This window comes from Pezoporus flaviventris, unplaced genomic scaffold (assembly GCF_033815535.1).
Source record: "Pezoporus flaviventris isolate CSIRO_AGI_PZ_B2104156 unplaced genomic scaffold, CSIRO_AGI_Pfla_v1 ptg000031l, whole genome shotgun sequence".
Classification (NCBI taxonomy): Eukaryota; Metazoa; Chordata; class Aves; order Psittaciformes; family Psittacidae; genus Pezoporus; species Pezoporus flaviventris.
The window spans coordinates 7,488,397-7,505,918 of NW_026892579.1; the positions used below are offsets into that span (position 1 = coordinate 7,488,397).

The window sequence follows — 17,522 nt, forward strand, 5'->3', positions numbered from 1 at the left end:
AAGTCACCCCATTAGGGCAAAAGCTGGGAATGCTGGAGTGCACCTTATTTTACAGTAAGCATCTGCCTCTAGCTCTGTGGTTTGATTTATGAGTTCTTGTAAGACTTACTGCCCATAACACATTCATTCAATCCCTTTGAGGTTATGTTTGCACATGCTGGGCCGTGTTAATTCCCTGTGTAACACAATCAATTTCCTTGGAGTTATAGTAAAGCTGCAGTTTAAGCACTAACCATTGCTGAGTGGGAGCCTTTTGTCTGGGGGAGCCTCAGTGAGTTGCCAAATTTTACTCCATGTGCTGAAAAGGGACAATCAGACTGGTGCAGATGCTTCCAGCTGCAGTTGGAAATGCTGCCTTCTGTAACCTTGTAATGATTGCCCCCAGGTAATGTACAAGCTCCTGACACAGTGTTTCTTTCCTGGGTTGCATATATGTTTTAATTTCAGTGGTAATGAAATCAAGGTGGTAATTGCTCTGTGTTTGCTGAGGCTGCTGTTGCATAAAGTATTTTAATTGTAACTAGATTGAAGGCTTTGGCTGCAAGGAGAAATGGGCTTGATAACCTTAAATTTCTGGAGGCAAAGATCTTTGGACAGTGATATACTGCTCACGCCTCTCCCACTCTGTGTTGTATGCAAGGAATGCCTCATACACATTCCTTTACAGGGTTTTCTCTCAGTCCCTTACATCTCCTTTTGCCTCATTTAAACTCTCTCTCCCAGGAGCAGTTCTCAAGATATTGTTAAGGATGCTGGTGTTTCTAGGGAGCAACCTGAGGTGCCATTCAGTATGTGATTGTCAGGCATGAAGCGAAGGTCTTTTTAATGATAGTGTTGGCTGAATGTGGTGTGATGCGTAGCCTTTTCTTCCCCTAGGAAAAGGACTAGTGCAGCGCCTGAATTGTAATGAAAGTGTTTTGCTGTTGAAGTAGAGCTGATGCAGGTCATCTTTGGAAACAAACACCCCCCACACCCCCCCCCCAAAAAAAAAACAAAAAAAAAGGGGGCGTTTTCAAACCACATAATTGTCTGCTAAAAATTGGGAAGGAAGGAGCATTGTTTTTTAGGGTTTTCTTTTATTTTTTTGTTGCCTTTGTTGTGGTCGTTAGACCCTTTAGAAAATATTGGGTATTAATATCAGCTTTCCCCCAGCTTTACTAGAGGGCTGCACAAGCCATGTTGAATTCCAGCACAGTTCGGTGCCCTAGTGTGGTTCCACCTTCTTTTCAACAGCAGCAGCAGCAGCATTCCGCTATTTTGGTGTCAAACAGTTGCATTCAGAAGCGCGTGGTACTTGCTGCAGGCACTGTGGAGTCATCATTGGTATGCTGTAGCTGTAAGAAGTCAGGCATTCCTGATCCCCTCTTTCAGATGAAAGCAGAGTTTGGCAGGAGCCTGAGGAACCTGCCATACCTGGTACCAGATGCAGAGCATCTGCTGAGCTCAGATCTGTATTCATGCTCCCCAGCTCCTGGTTAAGCTGTTAACACTGGCTTAGGCACAGTAATGTGCATCTAGGGTTTTAGTTCAGTCAAGGTGCTGAATATCTGTTCAGGGTGGTGGTCCATGACATGACACTGGATTAATGAGAGTTGAGAGCAATCCCCTTTCCATAAGCATCCTGGTCTTTCTCCGCTACCTGTATTTCTGAAGGATTTCCAGGCAGTAATTCACATTAACAAGTTCTTTAGGTAAATGCCCTATCCAGAGCACTTAGGAACTCTATGCAAAAAAGTCATTTACCTCCACATGCACATTTGTCCCTAGTAGCTCATTCCTCCTCCCTGTCACTGTTCACAAATTCTTGTTATTGGAATTGGTCATCTCTTGTTTGATTACTTTCCCATTAGTGTCTTGATCCTTTCTGGTCTCATTTTTGAGCTGACAGCAGTTTAAGGTATCCTTCTATTCTCAAAAATTTGCAATCCAGAGATCAAAGCTACAGCAGCTCTCCTTTCCCCTTCTCACTACCCATACCAGATGAAATCTGGTAGTTGTGCAAGCAGTTCAGGGTGTTCCTTATTCATGCTTTCAGGAACACACAGCTTTCTTCCTGCCTTGGCTGCAAACAAACAGCAGGGTGGACAGTGAAGCTGAAGGGAGGCAGGTTGGTACCTTGGACCAAAGATGAAATGAAACAGATGCCCATGAAGGGGTGAAGTCTTAAAGAACTTCATTGCACTGGCTAGTGCAGATGGGAACCAGGTCCTCCACCAGATTTAATTGGAGCTATTCAGTTATACCAGGGCTGCATGTTCTCATCCTGCAGGAGATGTTCTTTAAGGTGTGGTAAACATTTTTTGAAGATGGGACTCTGAGCCCTTTCTTCAGTTTTTTTGAAGTTTTTTGAAGTCCCCCATGGGCACTGTATTAATAAACAATAACAGGTCTTACCACTAAAATGCTGTCTACTGTGTACAACCATTTTACAGTAGCCTAAGCCCTCTGTCCCTTGCACGTGTTCACACAGCTTGCAGGTCTTGCTCCTCAGGGCTTTGGGATCCATTGCTGCTTAACTATCTGGCTTCTAATGTAAACCTCCTGTGCCAACTGCCTTGTCCCCTTATAGTGTGTTTGTCATATTGCTGCTGGCTTTCACTTTAGGAAGACTGGAATAACGTTGCTTTATGTAAGCATAGAGCAGGGTCCCACCATCCTTGCTTGGCACTGGGGTGACACAAACAGACTGCAAGTGTTTGTTCCTCTTTAATGAAGAGACTTGAGGCTCCAGAATACAGCATTTATTCTTTTGAGTAAACATCCGTTCCCACAGGCGCCCAGCAGTGTCTGGCAGAGAAGATCAAAAGAATAGAAATAAAAGGATTTTCCCCCCTTAGCGGGGTGGGGGGGAGCAGGCAGCGGGACATCTCCTGCGAGATTGGATGGCTGAATGTGCCCTTTGCAGGGCAACTCGTGTGCTCGGCCAGGGCAGCGTGTGGAGCGGCTGCAGTTCCAGCCTGTGCTGTTGGCTGCTGGTGGAATAAACGCCACATTTAAAATGCCTGTTTGCAGCATGGGCTTTTCCGAGCAGAGCTCTTGCTGATGATCAGGATGTTAGATTATTTAAAATCAGGGTTTCTGAAGATCCCTTATGGGATTTTTCCCACTTGGGCAATCGAGCCATTAGATTGAGGGACCTGGTATGGGGATGTTGTTTTCATCTTTTTCTATACAACGGGAGAACTGTGCAAACTGGAAAAGGTAATACGGTGCAAATGGGAGCTGGAGCATGGTGTTTCTGGGCAGGGATGCACCTTGTGAGCTGCTGCCATTCTGAGCAGCCAAGAAGGTCCCTATCTGGGGAGCTCATGTCCTCACACTGGCTCCTCACCCTGTTTCCTTTGAGAAAGCATCTCTTTGAGTCCTCAGCTAGTGGTTAAGCTCCCATTGCCTGCTGTGGAGACTGGTTTCAGTTTAAAGATTTGGGGAACCAAGATCTTTGATGCTCAGGATTTTTGTGAGGAGAAGGTCCTCTCCCTCAGCATTGTCTGCATGAAGTGCTGGCCTGCCCCATGCTGAGGGCTTGTAGATCCTGGGTCACTTGTACAGAAAGCTTGGTCTTGCTGGGTCGAAGGCTAGACAAGATGTTAAGCACAATACCTCTAGCTCTAAGGTCAATATAGCATAATGCTAACTAAACCCATCAAACCTGTCTCCAAATCAACTCAGGCCTGGGGACGTGTATTGTTTTATGACCAGAAGATGAGTTTTAAGACCACACATGTGCTGCAGTCTCTTGCTGGTCCAGTGCCCAGTGTGAATTAAGGTGGGAAGTTGCCAAGAACTATTGCCATGGTTCAGAAAAAGGTTTGTGATGACAGGAAGGCCATAGGGGAAACTCTGCAGCCTCCTGACCAAATGCAGACAGGGAGAAAGAATTTTGGGCCATGCTGGTCTCCCAAGTCAGGTGGCAGTTGTTACACCAGATTGTCTTGTCCTCTGGTGAAGTGGCTTTGAAAAAGACTTCCTTCTAGCTAAAAGGCCTCTTCGTCTCTGCCTGTCCACTGAAGTAAGTGACATTGCTTAACTGTGCTGGACTGGAGGAGGGGGGAGTGAGGCCGTCTCCTTTTCTGTGATGAGTCTTCAGAGAGAAATTGCTTCCAGATGGAGAGAGCATGTGGGAAACCTCTCAGAATCAGAGACCAAGGGAGGAAGTGGGGAATAATAGTGCCAGGTCATCCCCATGCATGGGCTTCGTGGCTGCGGGAGGGGGTCACTTGGGGTGCCCTCATAAATCCTTGCTGGGAGTGTCTGGTGTGGGACAGCATGGGTAAAGTGAATGTAATGCTCTGGAGCGCATGGTTGAGATCAGTGCCTCTTGCATGCACTGGCTGGGCTTTCTGGATGGATACGTTTGTCTGGGGCCATTACTACTTCTGGCAAACTGCTGCTCTACTGACAGGGAAAGTTAAATAACTTTTCTTTTTGACACATTTTTCTCCAGCTTAAGTGGCAAATTTAAAATGAATTAGTATCCCACTTTCATGGGAGCACATCACCAAAATGGAGAGGAAAAAAGACTTCTGACAAGGCTGCTAAGGATCAGTGGTGAGAGCAGAGGAAGGAAGCTCTCCTGCTCCCACTGCCGGTTCTCTATTTTGGTGATGTGCATATTGTACGAGTGACTTCAACTGGACAGTTTTCCCCTTATTGTACAATAAGACCAAAGACCATGTAAGTACACAGCTGCACAAACTGGCTTTGTGGCTTTGATGCCTTAAGCAGATCTTAAGATGTGCCCAATCTGTCACGTTGAGAGTGAGTTATCTAACATGACACATTTGTCCCGGAGTCATTTTGAAGCTGGCCGTACGGACCGTCACGGAGTGGGGTGTAAGTGTGGGTAGGAAGGGAGGGAGGTAATTTGAAGGAGAAGTGCTGCTGTTTGGAGCTGTACATTAGTGACCAGTAGTGATAGATTTTCCTCCTGATTTCAGTATCCATGTTGCTCACATCGTGCCCACAGCAGTCCCAGTCTCCCCAGTGGATGGCTCGGAGAGAGCCAGGATAGTTACCCCTCCCACCAATAATGGGGGAGAATGGGGAAAGGCAGTTGCAAGCTGCTGGGAGCATAATTTGCTCTTAGGCTGTGTAGCATTCTCTCTGCCATCAGTTACAGCCTTGGCTCAGAATGAAAGGGACTGAACATCCAAGCCATCACCTGCTGGTGAAGAGGACCTGTGGATGTATTTTGAAAGGAAGGAAGTATCATTCTGAAAGGTTGCAGATGGAAAAAGAGAGAAGCTATGTTTTGAAAAGCCACACTTAAGAACCTGTTTGTTATCCGCAAAGTTATGTGCAATCAAAATATGAATTAAACAGCTTTTTATAGAGGTTTTTTTTTGGCTGAAAATAGAGAATTTTATGTAGGTAAAGAGGGGGAAAACTGATGCATGGGCAAGCAGAGTTTATCTTGCTGTACAGTGGATGTCAAAATGGTAACCTGGTATCTGAGAGCTGGAGCAGAGGGTTATTTCTCACAGCCTCAAATCCCCAGTGTGTAGCATTGTGGTTCAAGGAGGATGGGATGGTTCTGAGCTCCACTCCTCCACTTGAAAGCCATAACCAACTCTCCTCTCCCTGCTTCCAGCTTGTGCTGCAGAGCTGCTCCCACAGAAAGAGAGGGATCCTCCTTACCTGACCCGTACCGCATTTGCTGTTTTTGCTTTTCCTGGCTGCTGCTTCCACATGCTGAGTTCATGCTGAAAGTAATACAGCTAAATTGCTTCTTCCAGCTACTCAATCTCAATTGACTCTTCTCCGCAGGGAGCTTTAATGGTGCCCACGGGGCAACGCAGAGCCTGAAATCCCCCATTAACCCTGGTATTTCAAAAATGATCAAGGCAAGCAGAGCTCTGATCTCTGCTTTAGGGAATGATGCACAGTTGTAACAAGTCATTACCTTAAAAAGAAGAAATGAGCCTTCATACAATACGTGTTGGCCTTCACTAACTATTTTTCAGCTGTTTCGTATGCTTGGTTATGCATGAGAAAAGGCCTTTTTTTTCCCTCCAAGTCTCCAGCTACAATGCTGCAGTGCTTTCTCAAAGGAGCTAAACTGAGAAAACATTTAAAAAAAAAATGCACATTTTTTTTACTTTTCTGTGACAACATAGTTAGTTTGTGGAAGATAAGAGGAACCAGCTTTAGTCTGAGTGCTTGAAATGGGCGGGCAATCAACTGCCATCTTTTACCTCCAGGCACTGTAGATCTTTCCCCTCCAGGATTTACTCCCAGCAGCAGTTTCCAGTTGTGCTCCCAGGTGAATTAGAGCTCTGGATTTATAGAGGTGCCCACTAATCCTTTCACTGGCACTTTGAATCAAGGTGTTTGGAAGGTGATGGTGTGTTTGTTATCAGCAGTGTGTTGCTTATAACTGATGGTAAATATCTCCTGAGCAGTCTAATCATCACAAAACTGGTGTTAGGTGTTAGCAGGACCCTTGTTATTCACTCCAGGTACTCTGACACAACGCTATTCTGCTGTTTATTTTACCCTATCTGTGGCATAAAATGTAGACTTTGGGCTGAGATGGATGCCTTTCCCAGAAGGCAGTCACAAAAGTTGGTGGGTAGAGACAGGTATCTTCCCTCTTCTAGGTCTCTGAGCAGTGCAGAGCATTAAAGGCAACAAAAAGCCTCTGGTTTGTGTGGCAGCACATCCCCACTAGCCTTATATTTCCTGGTCATTTCAGTATGTGTTTAAGTAGTTATTGTGGTAACTCATTTTATCCTACTGAGACATCGGTTAGCAGCCACTTTTTGGTTCAGTTTTGCAGCTACAGTGCAGGGTGTGCAGAGTGCCTGCTGAGCAGCAGTTGGTGTCTCAAGAGAAAAAACAAACAAACCTGGATGATGACTGGAAACGTGACCATGGGAAAAAGATGTCCTACTGTTACCATAAAGCAAGATCATGGGAAACCAAAAGCAAACACTGAGAAACATTTCTCCCCCCAACCCTCCAGAAAAGAAAGGTTTTGAATAATCGTTCTGCTTTCAAAGTTACAGAAGTCTGTGGTTTCTGAAGTGCACCAGCACAGTCCCATGGCAATTGCACCCATGTGGAATCAACTACCCACAAAATTGCATTACAGGTACAGCTGTGAGTTGGTATCTGAAAAATAAGTAACCTATTTCAATGTATAAAGGAAAATAAGTGAGCTCAACCATGAAGTAGTCCTCTGTTGAAATGTCATGAGCAGCACCATTTACATTCGGCCTTCCCTTGAACCCAAAGGAGTGCTATGTTAAACTGTTTCAGTGACCCACAGATAGACAGACTGACAGGCTCTTTGTTGCAGAGTTAAGTTAGGAAATACCAGAGCTAAGGTTGTCTGTGCAACCTTCCTCTCCGTTCCCCGTGCAGACGTGCCACAATACAGGCTTTAATTCCATAATCCCTCTGTCATTTTCCACTGGCCCCCTGCCTCCTTCAGTGTGGAGGAGGCACAATGCTGCCTTAATAAGCAGATAGACGGTGACTTGGCTTGTCATTATTCAGTCTATGACCATGGACGTCATTGAAGTCCCACTTTTCCAAGTCCTGCTCTGAAAATGCAGTGTTTTGTTTTCAGCTGGTTTACAGCTTGTCCCACAAAAGTCTCACAGCTCTCCACAGGCACAACCTTTGCACCCTACAGAGGGTTTTCAGTGGTTAATACCCTCATTTTGCAGATGGAGACCAGAGACATCAAGCATTTAACACCTACAGATTCTTGCCATCCCATGTAAGCCCATGTCCAGAGAACAAGCGAAGGTAGATGTGGTCACCCCATCCCATGGCCCCATGGTTTCTGGCTGTGGCCTGTGCAAAGCAGAGCTCTGGCTGTACAGGAGAGGTGCTCACGGCACAGCCCCTGCCCTGACCCCTGGGCAGAGGGGTCTGCAAGCCAGGGTGCCAGTCCACATGGACAGAGCATAGTCTGACACCAGTGTGGCATCCTGGGATGATGTGCCTTAGGAAAGTGGTTGCCTTGGCAGTGCTTTTACATCGCTCACCCAAATTTATCTCCTGTACCTGCACAGGCACCTTTTCCAACACCATCATGATGGTTAGGGTAGGCTGCCAGAGAGAATCTGTTTGTTTTTTTTTTAATTGGTTTCTTTTTTTACTGTTCTTGACTCTAAATGAAGTCTTCAATTTTTCACTTCAACTGCATCTTGAGCGTGAGCAGATGGGCAGCAGCAGTGGTTCAGGTGGAACCAGCACAAGCAAACCCTGCTCTCACAGCAAGGGGAGCTTTCCCCTGTTTGGCTCTGGGACACACAGGCCCTTGAGCTCTGCAGCTTGTGAGTATTACTGCAGTCATCATTTTCTACCAGGTGTGAAATTGTGTTGAAATGATCTTTTTTGTATTAAAGCATGTAACTCCCCCCCCATTTAATCTCCAAGCAAAGTCAACCCACACTTGTGTTGGGCTGTGAGAAGTTGGATTACTGAACATCTTTACTACAAAATTAAATAATGGTCTAAACCAAAAACTTTTCTATTAGATGTATTTTTCCCTTCACACAGCTTCACGCCTTCTTTCCTGCTATCCCTTTGTCTTTGGAGGAGCTGCCCTTAAAACTCTGCAGACTCTTTGCATAATTCTGTTGATTTAGTTATCCTCACTCAGCATCCGTAGTGATGCCTACAAAAGCTTTGCACAGCAGCTTGGCCATGGTTAGTTGTGACCTGAGCTGCTTGGGTCACTAGATACCTCAGCAGACATTTATTTCACTTTGGCCTTCTCTTGTACTTGCGTGGTGCATGTAGCATCTGGTACACAAGGATGCTGCTTTACTGTGCTGCAAGTAATTGCTGTTAGTATGTTTTGTTCTGATGCAGGATTTTATGATGGAGAGATAAAAAGCCAGTAATGCCTTCGTGTCTTTGTTTATTTAGGTCAGCTTCTTTTTCTATAGCTCTGATACCACCACAAGATTTGTGAAAGAGCTAACATTCTTTGGTTGTAGGAAGAACTACATCAGACACCTCAGGGTACAAAGCTTTCCAGACCAGGAGGTGGAGGCAGGAGAAGGGCAGTGAACAGACAAGCCTGAAACTTCACAGTGTCCATGTTAGCCGTGGAATGCTCTGAGATTTTTCAGTTTATATGCAAAAGGATTTGTACATAGAACTCTGAAGTTACTGACAATAACTGCCAAGTCCCTCATTTTCACACAGTAATGGTGTTTCTGTTGCAGATTGATGTCCTCAAGGCAGATGTGGAGAGTGCAGAGTGGAAAATCTTGGAAAACCTGATCCTGGAAGATGTTGTTGAGCAGATAGGACAGCTGGTCTTCGAGGTGCACATCCATTGGCCTGGGTTTGAGGTCAGCGGCAATGACAGCACTGTGGTGCGGTACTGGTACAGTCTGCTCCGGGAGCTGGAGCTGAAGGACTTCAGGCTTTTCCATACCTACAAAGACTTATCAAAACCACAGATGTTTCTGAAAAAGGAAGCCTTCAATGCCAGTAGCTGTTACACACTGAGCTGGGTAAATACAAGATGGAAATAGCAGAGAGAAATTTATGATGTGCGACTGTGAGCCATCTGGCCCCGTGGCGTTATTGAAGAGGACTTTGGCGTCACTGGCTAAAGTTCCCAAGTATGCACACAGTGACTGCTAACAAAATGGACCGGGTTTCATTTATGTATGTGGTTAAAAGAACCGGCGCTAGGAGAAGATACATGGTGCAGATTTATACAGCAATGTATTTGCCAGAGGGTACACTCTCAGAGGACAGAGGTTTCTGTAAAGGTCAATCTGGGGGGCTAACAGCAAGGCTTTCCCAGGCTGCCCTGCGCCTGAGTGTGCCAGCACAGAGGGCATCCCTCTGGGTTTGCCCCAGGAAGCTGCTCACTGAGCTGTGCTGGTCTTCTGGCAGGGAAGTGCTCATGAGGAGGTGCGTTTCTCAGGAAGGGTCAAGCTTTACTTCTCTGTAAAGCCATCATCTTTGATTTGCACCTTCTTTACTTTGGCCTTGTTTCCTATGGAACAAATTTTAGGGAAGAGCAAACAGTATGTTCTTGAACCCACTGGCAAATTTCAGCTGAATTTGGCAGAGGCAGAAATTGCCTCCAAACTAAATTCCTACCTGTTTTGTTGAGCAGCTTCCGAGAGCTCTGACTTGGGCTCTTTAAGGCAGTCTGGCTGTGGGAAGTGAGTTCAGTGCTTCTCACACAGGAGATGGTGGGACAGTGAGACTCAGCCGCCAGAAAAGGTGGTACCAAATGCTCCCACTCAAACTCTGGTGGCTTCAGCCACAGAAGACATGACTTCCCTAGTTCATCTGCTCAGAGAATGTTCATCTGCTCAGCCTGTTTTCAGTTACGCTTACAATGGCCATAGCAAATGGTTTGTCATCTAGTGAGTTACTTGTTTAAAAGAGCTGAAAGTGAAACCTGGTCTTTTCAGTTTGTTTGTTTGGGGGTTTAGTTGAAGGTTTTGCTGGTGCCTTCTCCCATGCTGTGCCTGTTCACCTGCTGTGTCCTCAACACTGCCCTGGCCAGGTTGGTTCTCCCTGGCACCAGGAGGCCAGACCCTGGTTCTGCACTGATGCCGGCAGAGGTGCTGGCACAGGAGGGTACCCTGGTCTGCAGCCATGCTGAGCTCTGCAGGCTGACGTGCAGGTTGTCTGCAGTGCACTCCCAAGAGCCAGCCTTGGCTGTTCCCTGAGGAGCTAAGGAATGCCGGGGGAGGGGGGGGCCAAGAGAGCTAAAATACATAGTAGGTTGGGATTTTTTCCTCTTTAAACAGATTTTGACATTAAACTTTGCATTGAAATACAACATGACACGACTTCCATGTCTTCAATAGATGGCCTTTGTAACTGTCTTTGCCTTCCCACTTCTGCAGGGCTGCGTTTCTGCCCTTGGCATGCCTCAGCCCACTGTTGTGTGTTTAACAAGTCTCTCTCTTGTTGCCATGTTGTTCCTTCTCTTGTAATCCTGGCATTTCCTTCTCTCACACCCTCCTTTTTCACCGTCTCTGCTGCCTCAGCTCCCTCATCCACTCCTTCCCAGAGCAGGGCCCTTGCTGGACCCAGCATGCCCACAGGATCTCAGCAAGCAGCCAGAGGTGGGGAAAATGAGTGCAGGAGCAGTTCCTTCAGGCACGTGAGTCAGGTTTCTCCCAGAGCCTCTGCTTTGCCTCACTGCTGGTTGGAGCCATTCCCCTCACCTTCCCCAGGCTTCACCCCAAATCAGGCATCCAGCTTTCCTCCTCTCCCACCTCTCTGAGGACTTGAAACTGCTGCAGTGAAGCTGACTTTGAGCACCCACATTGGCCACAGATGGCACAGACTTTGGAGTGTTAATGGAGGATGCAGAAAACCCCCTCCCTGCTTCAGTGGTGAAGGATGAGGGTGGTGATGGTCTAGTGGAATGGAGGGGATTTTAGTCTCTTTGGTGAAAGCCAGCTCTGTTCCATTGCGTGTGCAGGTTTGTATCAGTTTTCCTAGTCACATTTTAACTTGTGGCTAAGTGTCAGCCCCTTTCTTCTATAACAAATGCACGCTGGTTTTCAATCTACTGCCTTTCAGTCACACTGGCAGTGCCTTGAGTTATGTGGAGTGTCCGATTTACTGGCTCTCTGGTTTTATTTTCCTTTTAAAAAATAATCCATCTACTTTAGTTACACTAGGATTTGCTGAAGTGGATTGTAATTCTGAGGGGGCTTAACATGGGCTTCTGCACATCAAATGCCTCATTTAGGGAAGAAGGATGGTGCAGCTGGACCAGGACTACTGAGCAGGTGATGATCCCAGCTATGCCTGTGATAGTAAATTAAGCAGTGGCTGGCAGCATGCACAGGAATGGCTATCTGATTAATAGATGAGGTCTCTGGCACAACACTGGCTCAGGCCATTGTGGTGGTTTAGCCCCATAGCAACTAAGGACTGAGTTGCTCAATTACTTTCCCCCCAGCCCAGTGGGATGGGGAGGAGAACCAGAAACAAGGTAAAATTGATCAGTTGAGATAAGAACAGTTTAATAATTTGAAAATAATAGTAATAGAGACAACAAAAAAAAGGAGAAATAATACCCAAGAAAGACCGAATGGTGCATACCGTTGCTCCCCGCCTGCTGACTGATGCCCATCCTGTCTCCGAGCAGAGATCAGTCCCTTCTGGGTAACTCCCCCCATTTTATATACTGAGCTTGACGTCCTGTGGTACAGAATACCCATTTGGCTAGTTCAGGTCAGATGTCCTGTCTCTGTACTTCCCTGGTTTCTTGTGCTCCTCCTCACTGGCAGAGCATGAGAGACTGGAAAGTCCTTGACTTGGAGGTAAGTGCTGCTTAGCAATAACTAAAACATCAGTATGTTATCAGGAAAAAGGTTCTTCACTGAAAGTGTGGTCAGTCACTGGAAGAGACTCCCCAAGGAAGTCATGGCACCAAGCCTGCCAGAGCTCAAGGAGCGTCTGGACGATGTTCTTAGTCATATGGTTTAGTTTTAGGCAGTCCTGTGAGGAACAAGGAGTTGGACTTGATGACCCTTTATTGGGTCCCTACCAACTTGAGATACTCTGTGATTCTATGATTCTATAAGTTGCTTCTATTTCTCCTCCTGCACATCCTGCCTGGACTGGGGAGCAAGGAAGTTTGCAGTCACCCAGAGCAGGGCACTGTGGGGGCCCACTGTGTCCTCAGCTCCGCAGCTCTCAAAATCAGGATGACTGTTGCAGCTGTGTTGGATTCCCTGTGTCCAAGGCACTGGGTAAAGCACTCTTCCTCGGGTCAAAGCTACACAGCCGAAGAGATCCATAACTTCTGATAATGGGGAGGAGGTGCCTTCTCTGTGACAGCCATGGTAGCTGCAACCTTCATATTAAGTACTGACGTTTAACAATGCAGGGCCATGAGTAGATTCAATGTATGCAAGAGAGTGCCAGGATTTCCTAAACCTGTATCTCACTTCTTGGAACCATCATGCTTGCTGCACTGCAGAATGGCTTAACTCCCATTTTCCAAATAATGGAGTGGCAAAAGCTCAGCTGTGAGTTTTGATTTATTAATAAAGCATAAAAATATGGGCTTTAGCACTGCACAGGTTTTACCTCCTGATTAGTTGTAGTCACTAGTTTATTATCTTTTATTTAAGATAGGGGTTAAAAAATTAATTGTGTGATCTCTGTCAGATGTTAAAATACCAAAAGGATGCACATCTTCCGTATTTATTGCCCTGAAGGAAAAGTGGTGATGTATATGTAAATTACAGAAATGGAGTAGAGATCCATCCTGGTTCTTCTCTGGTTAAGAGTTTAGCAGATGCTCAGCTAATATCTTGCTCAGGGTTGCCAGGTAGTGTCAGGAACAATACAGTACAGGCTGTAGCAAATACATCTGCAAGAAAAGATTCCAATAACTATGGTAATTTTTAAGGAAACCTTATCTCAGATACAGGATAGATGGAAGCCATTTATCATTCTGGAGGCTATGGGAGAAAATTAACAGCTCCTATTTTATGCGCTATCTGTGCCTTTCTGCTTCACATCTCTTAAAGCAGAGTTACAGCCTGCCTTTCTGAGGTCTTGCTTTTGTGCCCTTACCGCTTCCCTTCTATTGATCCCTTTTACCTAAGGGAGAGACTCTTATATGAATTCAGTTCCCATCTCCTGAGGGCTGAGCTGCCGGGTAGGAGCACAGGGTGCAGGCCAGCGCTGGCTGACTGCCCCAGGGGGTAGGCTGGCCCTGAGGGATGCTGCATGGGGTGAGTCTGTGTTCACCTACTGCCTTACCCAGGTGCAGTCAGCCCCTACCTGCTGCAGGGTGCCAGCCACACACCCTGTTCAGGTGGTTATCTCCAACCTGTTACGGACTATGCTGAGAGAGAAGGGTAGGGATCCGGGTCTGCTGGCAGCCAAAGGCTCGTGCTGCTCCAGCCAGAGCTGAAGATCCTCAGCCAGCCCCCCAGGCTTACTGCTGCATGCCGGCTCTCAGCCATACCAGCTACCTCAGGGGTATCCACACATCCGAGCCTGCCTTGCTCTGGTGGGATGGCTCCTTGCAGGGAGCACTGCACTGCCCAGGAGCAGCCCCAGAGGCCTGTGGACTGTTGGAGAGATTGTGAACCAGGTGAGGAACTTGTTGAGCTCGTGCCCCTGCAATAAGCCCTGCAGTAACCGCATGCCAGCCTTGTACTCCGCGTCTCTTCCCGGATCAGCCCTGCACAGAAACAGTGGTAGCTGTCCCCTTCTTCAAGGGCTAAGTAAAGTGTGCACCATTAAAACCAGTGTGGGCAGGGCATTCTCCCATTATAGCCACAGCCTGGAGGCTGGTAACTGCGTGGCCATGTCCAGACAGGAAGAAAGGGCCTGGCCTGGCCTTGCTAAAATATTCCCAAGTGCCTGGTGTGAGCAGCACCCAGCACCTCCTGCAGAGAATGCAGAAAAGCCTGTTTTCCCCTCTGGTTGATCCGAGAGAGAGAAATGGCCCTTCAGTGACCTGCTGCAGGGCCCTGCCCTCTGAGCTGAGGAAGAAAGTCAGATCCAGCCTTCAAACTCCTCCTGCCAGGAGCAGTGCAGGAAGGGTGCCAGGACCAAACCAGGGCAGGAGCACAGCAGCCAAATCACCCCAAGTCATCAGGTGAGAGCTGGCAGACGTGTGTCTCCAGGTTGACCTTCCAGCAACATGCTCAGCAATGTGTTTGCACAGGAGTTCATTGCAAAAGAGTGGTGTGTCCCTTTTCCTAAGTGATATATCTCATCCTGTGCCATCTGCCAGGTGCTCCTGGCAACTTCAGCTGCCCCAGATCTCTGCAGCATCACCTTTACTGGTATCGCCCAGCTCCATTTTACCCCTAGGCTTCTGCCCCTTGGTCCCCAGGTGCATTGAGCATCTCCCTGCAGGCATCCACATCAGCTCTCCAGAGCCTCCAGCCTGCCCACCCTCAGGTCATTCATGTTGGCCACAGCCAGTGCCAGACACATCTTACAAGGACATTATGACCTAATCTCATTATTAGGAGGAGTTATTACTGCATTACTAGGACGTCTCCACCAGAAGATGTTTCAGCTCGGTCTGAAGTGGATCTTTACATATGTGACCTGTGTGTAGTGGCAGTTTTATTTGCCTTCTGTGGGGTGAGGGCATTTCCCTTTCAGAGAGGTTTCAGTGATTTATAAATCACACATTTCTGTGAATCAGCGTTTAGAGGTGTTGCCTGTGACCTGGTGAAGATGAAGAGCAGCAACAGATGTGAATCCCTATAAATTATCACATGGGCTTTCCATAGAGAGCCCACAGCAGCACAAGAGGGGGAGGTGTTAGTACACTAACACATTTCTCCAGGGAAATTCATTCTTTTCTGAACGTGACACTGGCATCCTTGGAGATTCCAAAATCTGACTGAAGAAAGGTCTGACCTCCTGCCACACTCCAAAACATGATGTTTATGGCATGCACCTCTGGCCCCAGGCTGTGATCCCATCAGTGACTTGTGAAGGATAGTTCTTCTGTCCTCGGCTTAAGAAGGACATAGAACTGTTGGAACAAATCCAGCCACGAGGATGATCAGGGGACTGGAGCACCTCCCGTATGAAGACAGGCTGAGAAAGTTGGGGCTGTTCAGCCTGGAGAAGAGAAGGCTGCGTGGAGACCTCATAGCAGCCTTCCAGTATCTGAAGGGGGGCTATAGGGGTGCTGGAAAGGGACTCTTCATTAGCGACTGTAGTGATAGGACAAGGGGTAATGGGTTCAAACTTAATCAGGGGAAGTTTAGATTGGATATAAGGAAGAAGTTCTTTACTATGAGGGTGGTGAGGCACTGGAATGGGTTGCCCAGGGAAGCTGTGAATGCTCCATCCCTGGTGGTGTTCAAGGCCAGGTTGGGCAGAGCCTTGGATGACATGGTTTAGTGTGAGGTGTCCTTGCCCATGGCAGGGGGGTTGGAACTAGATGATCTTAAGGTCCTTTCCAACCCTAACTATTCTATGATTCTATGATTCTGTGAGTGCTGCTCAACTGTGAAAGATAAAAGCAAGCATAAAGGGAATATATGTGTGGTGTTTCTTGGCAGGTGCCAAGAAGATGTATCACCCAGGAGCACACCTGAAGAAATAGCACTCATTCTTCCTGGTGAATTATTCAACAACTGAGACTATCTGGTTCATTCAAAAACTTTGATTTCATGAGCTTCATTAGCAGCTTCCCTGCCCTTGAAAGGATCTTCAGGGTTATTCAGTAGGAAATCACTCTTGATTTCTTCCTGCTTCTTAACACAATGTGACGTTTAATTGCCGTCAGGAGAGACCTGGTTAGTGCCAGTGGAAGTTCAGAGCTGCCCTACATTCAGAGACATATTTATACTTACCTCCCTCCGCTGGCTTTCAGGGGTAGGGCAAGCGTGGCATTTGAAGGGAACCGCCTGTGATAATGAATGGCTCTTCCCTTAAATAGAAGTCCCTGCTCACGGCATAGTTTGACCTACCTGATGTAAAGAGCTTCAGCTGGTTCAGGAATAGACCCTTGCAGAGACAGCCTGTGCTATGTCCCTTGTCTGGACGGGTAGGGCCTCACACAAGGGGAAAAGAGGCTCCTGCTTTGAGCTGCCTAGGACTGACGACTCAAATGTGAATACTGATGCTCTGGTGGATTACTACCATATGTGTTTGGTTTTCAGTAGTTTCCTGAAGGAAAGTGCAGTGGTGTACACAGTACCCGACTACTGCAGGTGATTAATATGCTCCTGTGCCTCAGCTGGTAATTCCCACCGCTATAGCTGAGATTCTGTTTCTGAATTAAACCCGAACAATGTGAATCCCACCCTTGCATCCACCTTCAGATATCTAGAGTGGAGCCACCACCCTGGTGGGGAGGTGGGGATGGCTGACTGATCTGTGTCAGACCCCACCTGACCGGTGTCAGACCTCTAATGTGGCAGCAGCAGAAGCAGCAGCCGTGCCCCAGGAGCATCCATGTATCTCCACTGACAACAGCCAGGAGCAGCCATGGAACAGGGGTTGGGACTTCACCAGTCAGCCCCTTGCTGACCTCCCGAACAGACCTGCCAGGCAGGAGAGACCCTGAAATGCCTTCTAATTCTTCATGAAGTGAAGGAAAATTGCTCTAATAGGAGAATGCAGCATCAGAAGAAAGAAGTATTGCATAATGTTATTCCACTTCTTAAATGTTGGAGGAATAATGACACAAACCAAACAAAACCAACTCAGCCCCTGCCCCAAGGTACTCCCAAAGGGTCAGCACCACAGGAGAGAAAGAGAGGAGCTTGCAAGGAGTTTACAAAACTCCAGGGAATGGGCCTTACTTATTTTCCTGCAGATGTCTGGCCTGACAACTGACTTCATTTGGAGTCAGACTTCCCTCTTCATCTCCTGAGGAAGGAATGTTGGAAGGGATTAGGTTTCCCAGAGTATATACAGAGGAGACAAAGGACCAAGACTGTGTAAAGATGAGGAAGCAAAATATAAGCATCTAATCTGGGCAAGTTGCTGAGATCACCAACTGTTGGAGTCCCAACTGTGTGGGGAAATTACCCTGGTGCAAGGTGAGGAAGGGAAACTGTTACAGA

At 47.1% G+C, this 17,522-nt stretch overlaps 1 protein-coding gene across 1 annotated transcript in view; it reads left to right on the forward strand.

The window, feature by feature from the left end:
* METTL24 (methyltransferase like 24) overlaps nt 1-10,672 on the forward strand; it is a 47,047-nt gene extending 36,375 nt beyond the window's left edge. Inside the window, exon 5 of the mRNA XM_061460104.1 lies at nt 9,189-10,672. Coding sequence (XP_061316088.1) covers nt 9,189-9,503 — 315 coding nt within the window. The 3' untranslated portion in view covers nt 9,504-10,672. The remainder of the gene's footprint in view (nt 1-9,188) is intronic.
* Nucleotides 10,673-17,522: the final 6,850 nt, after the last annotated feature.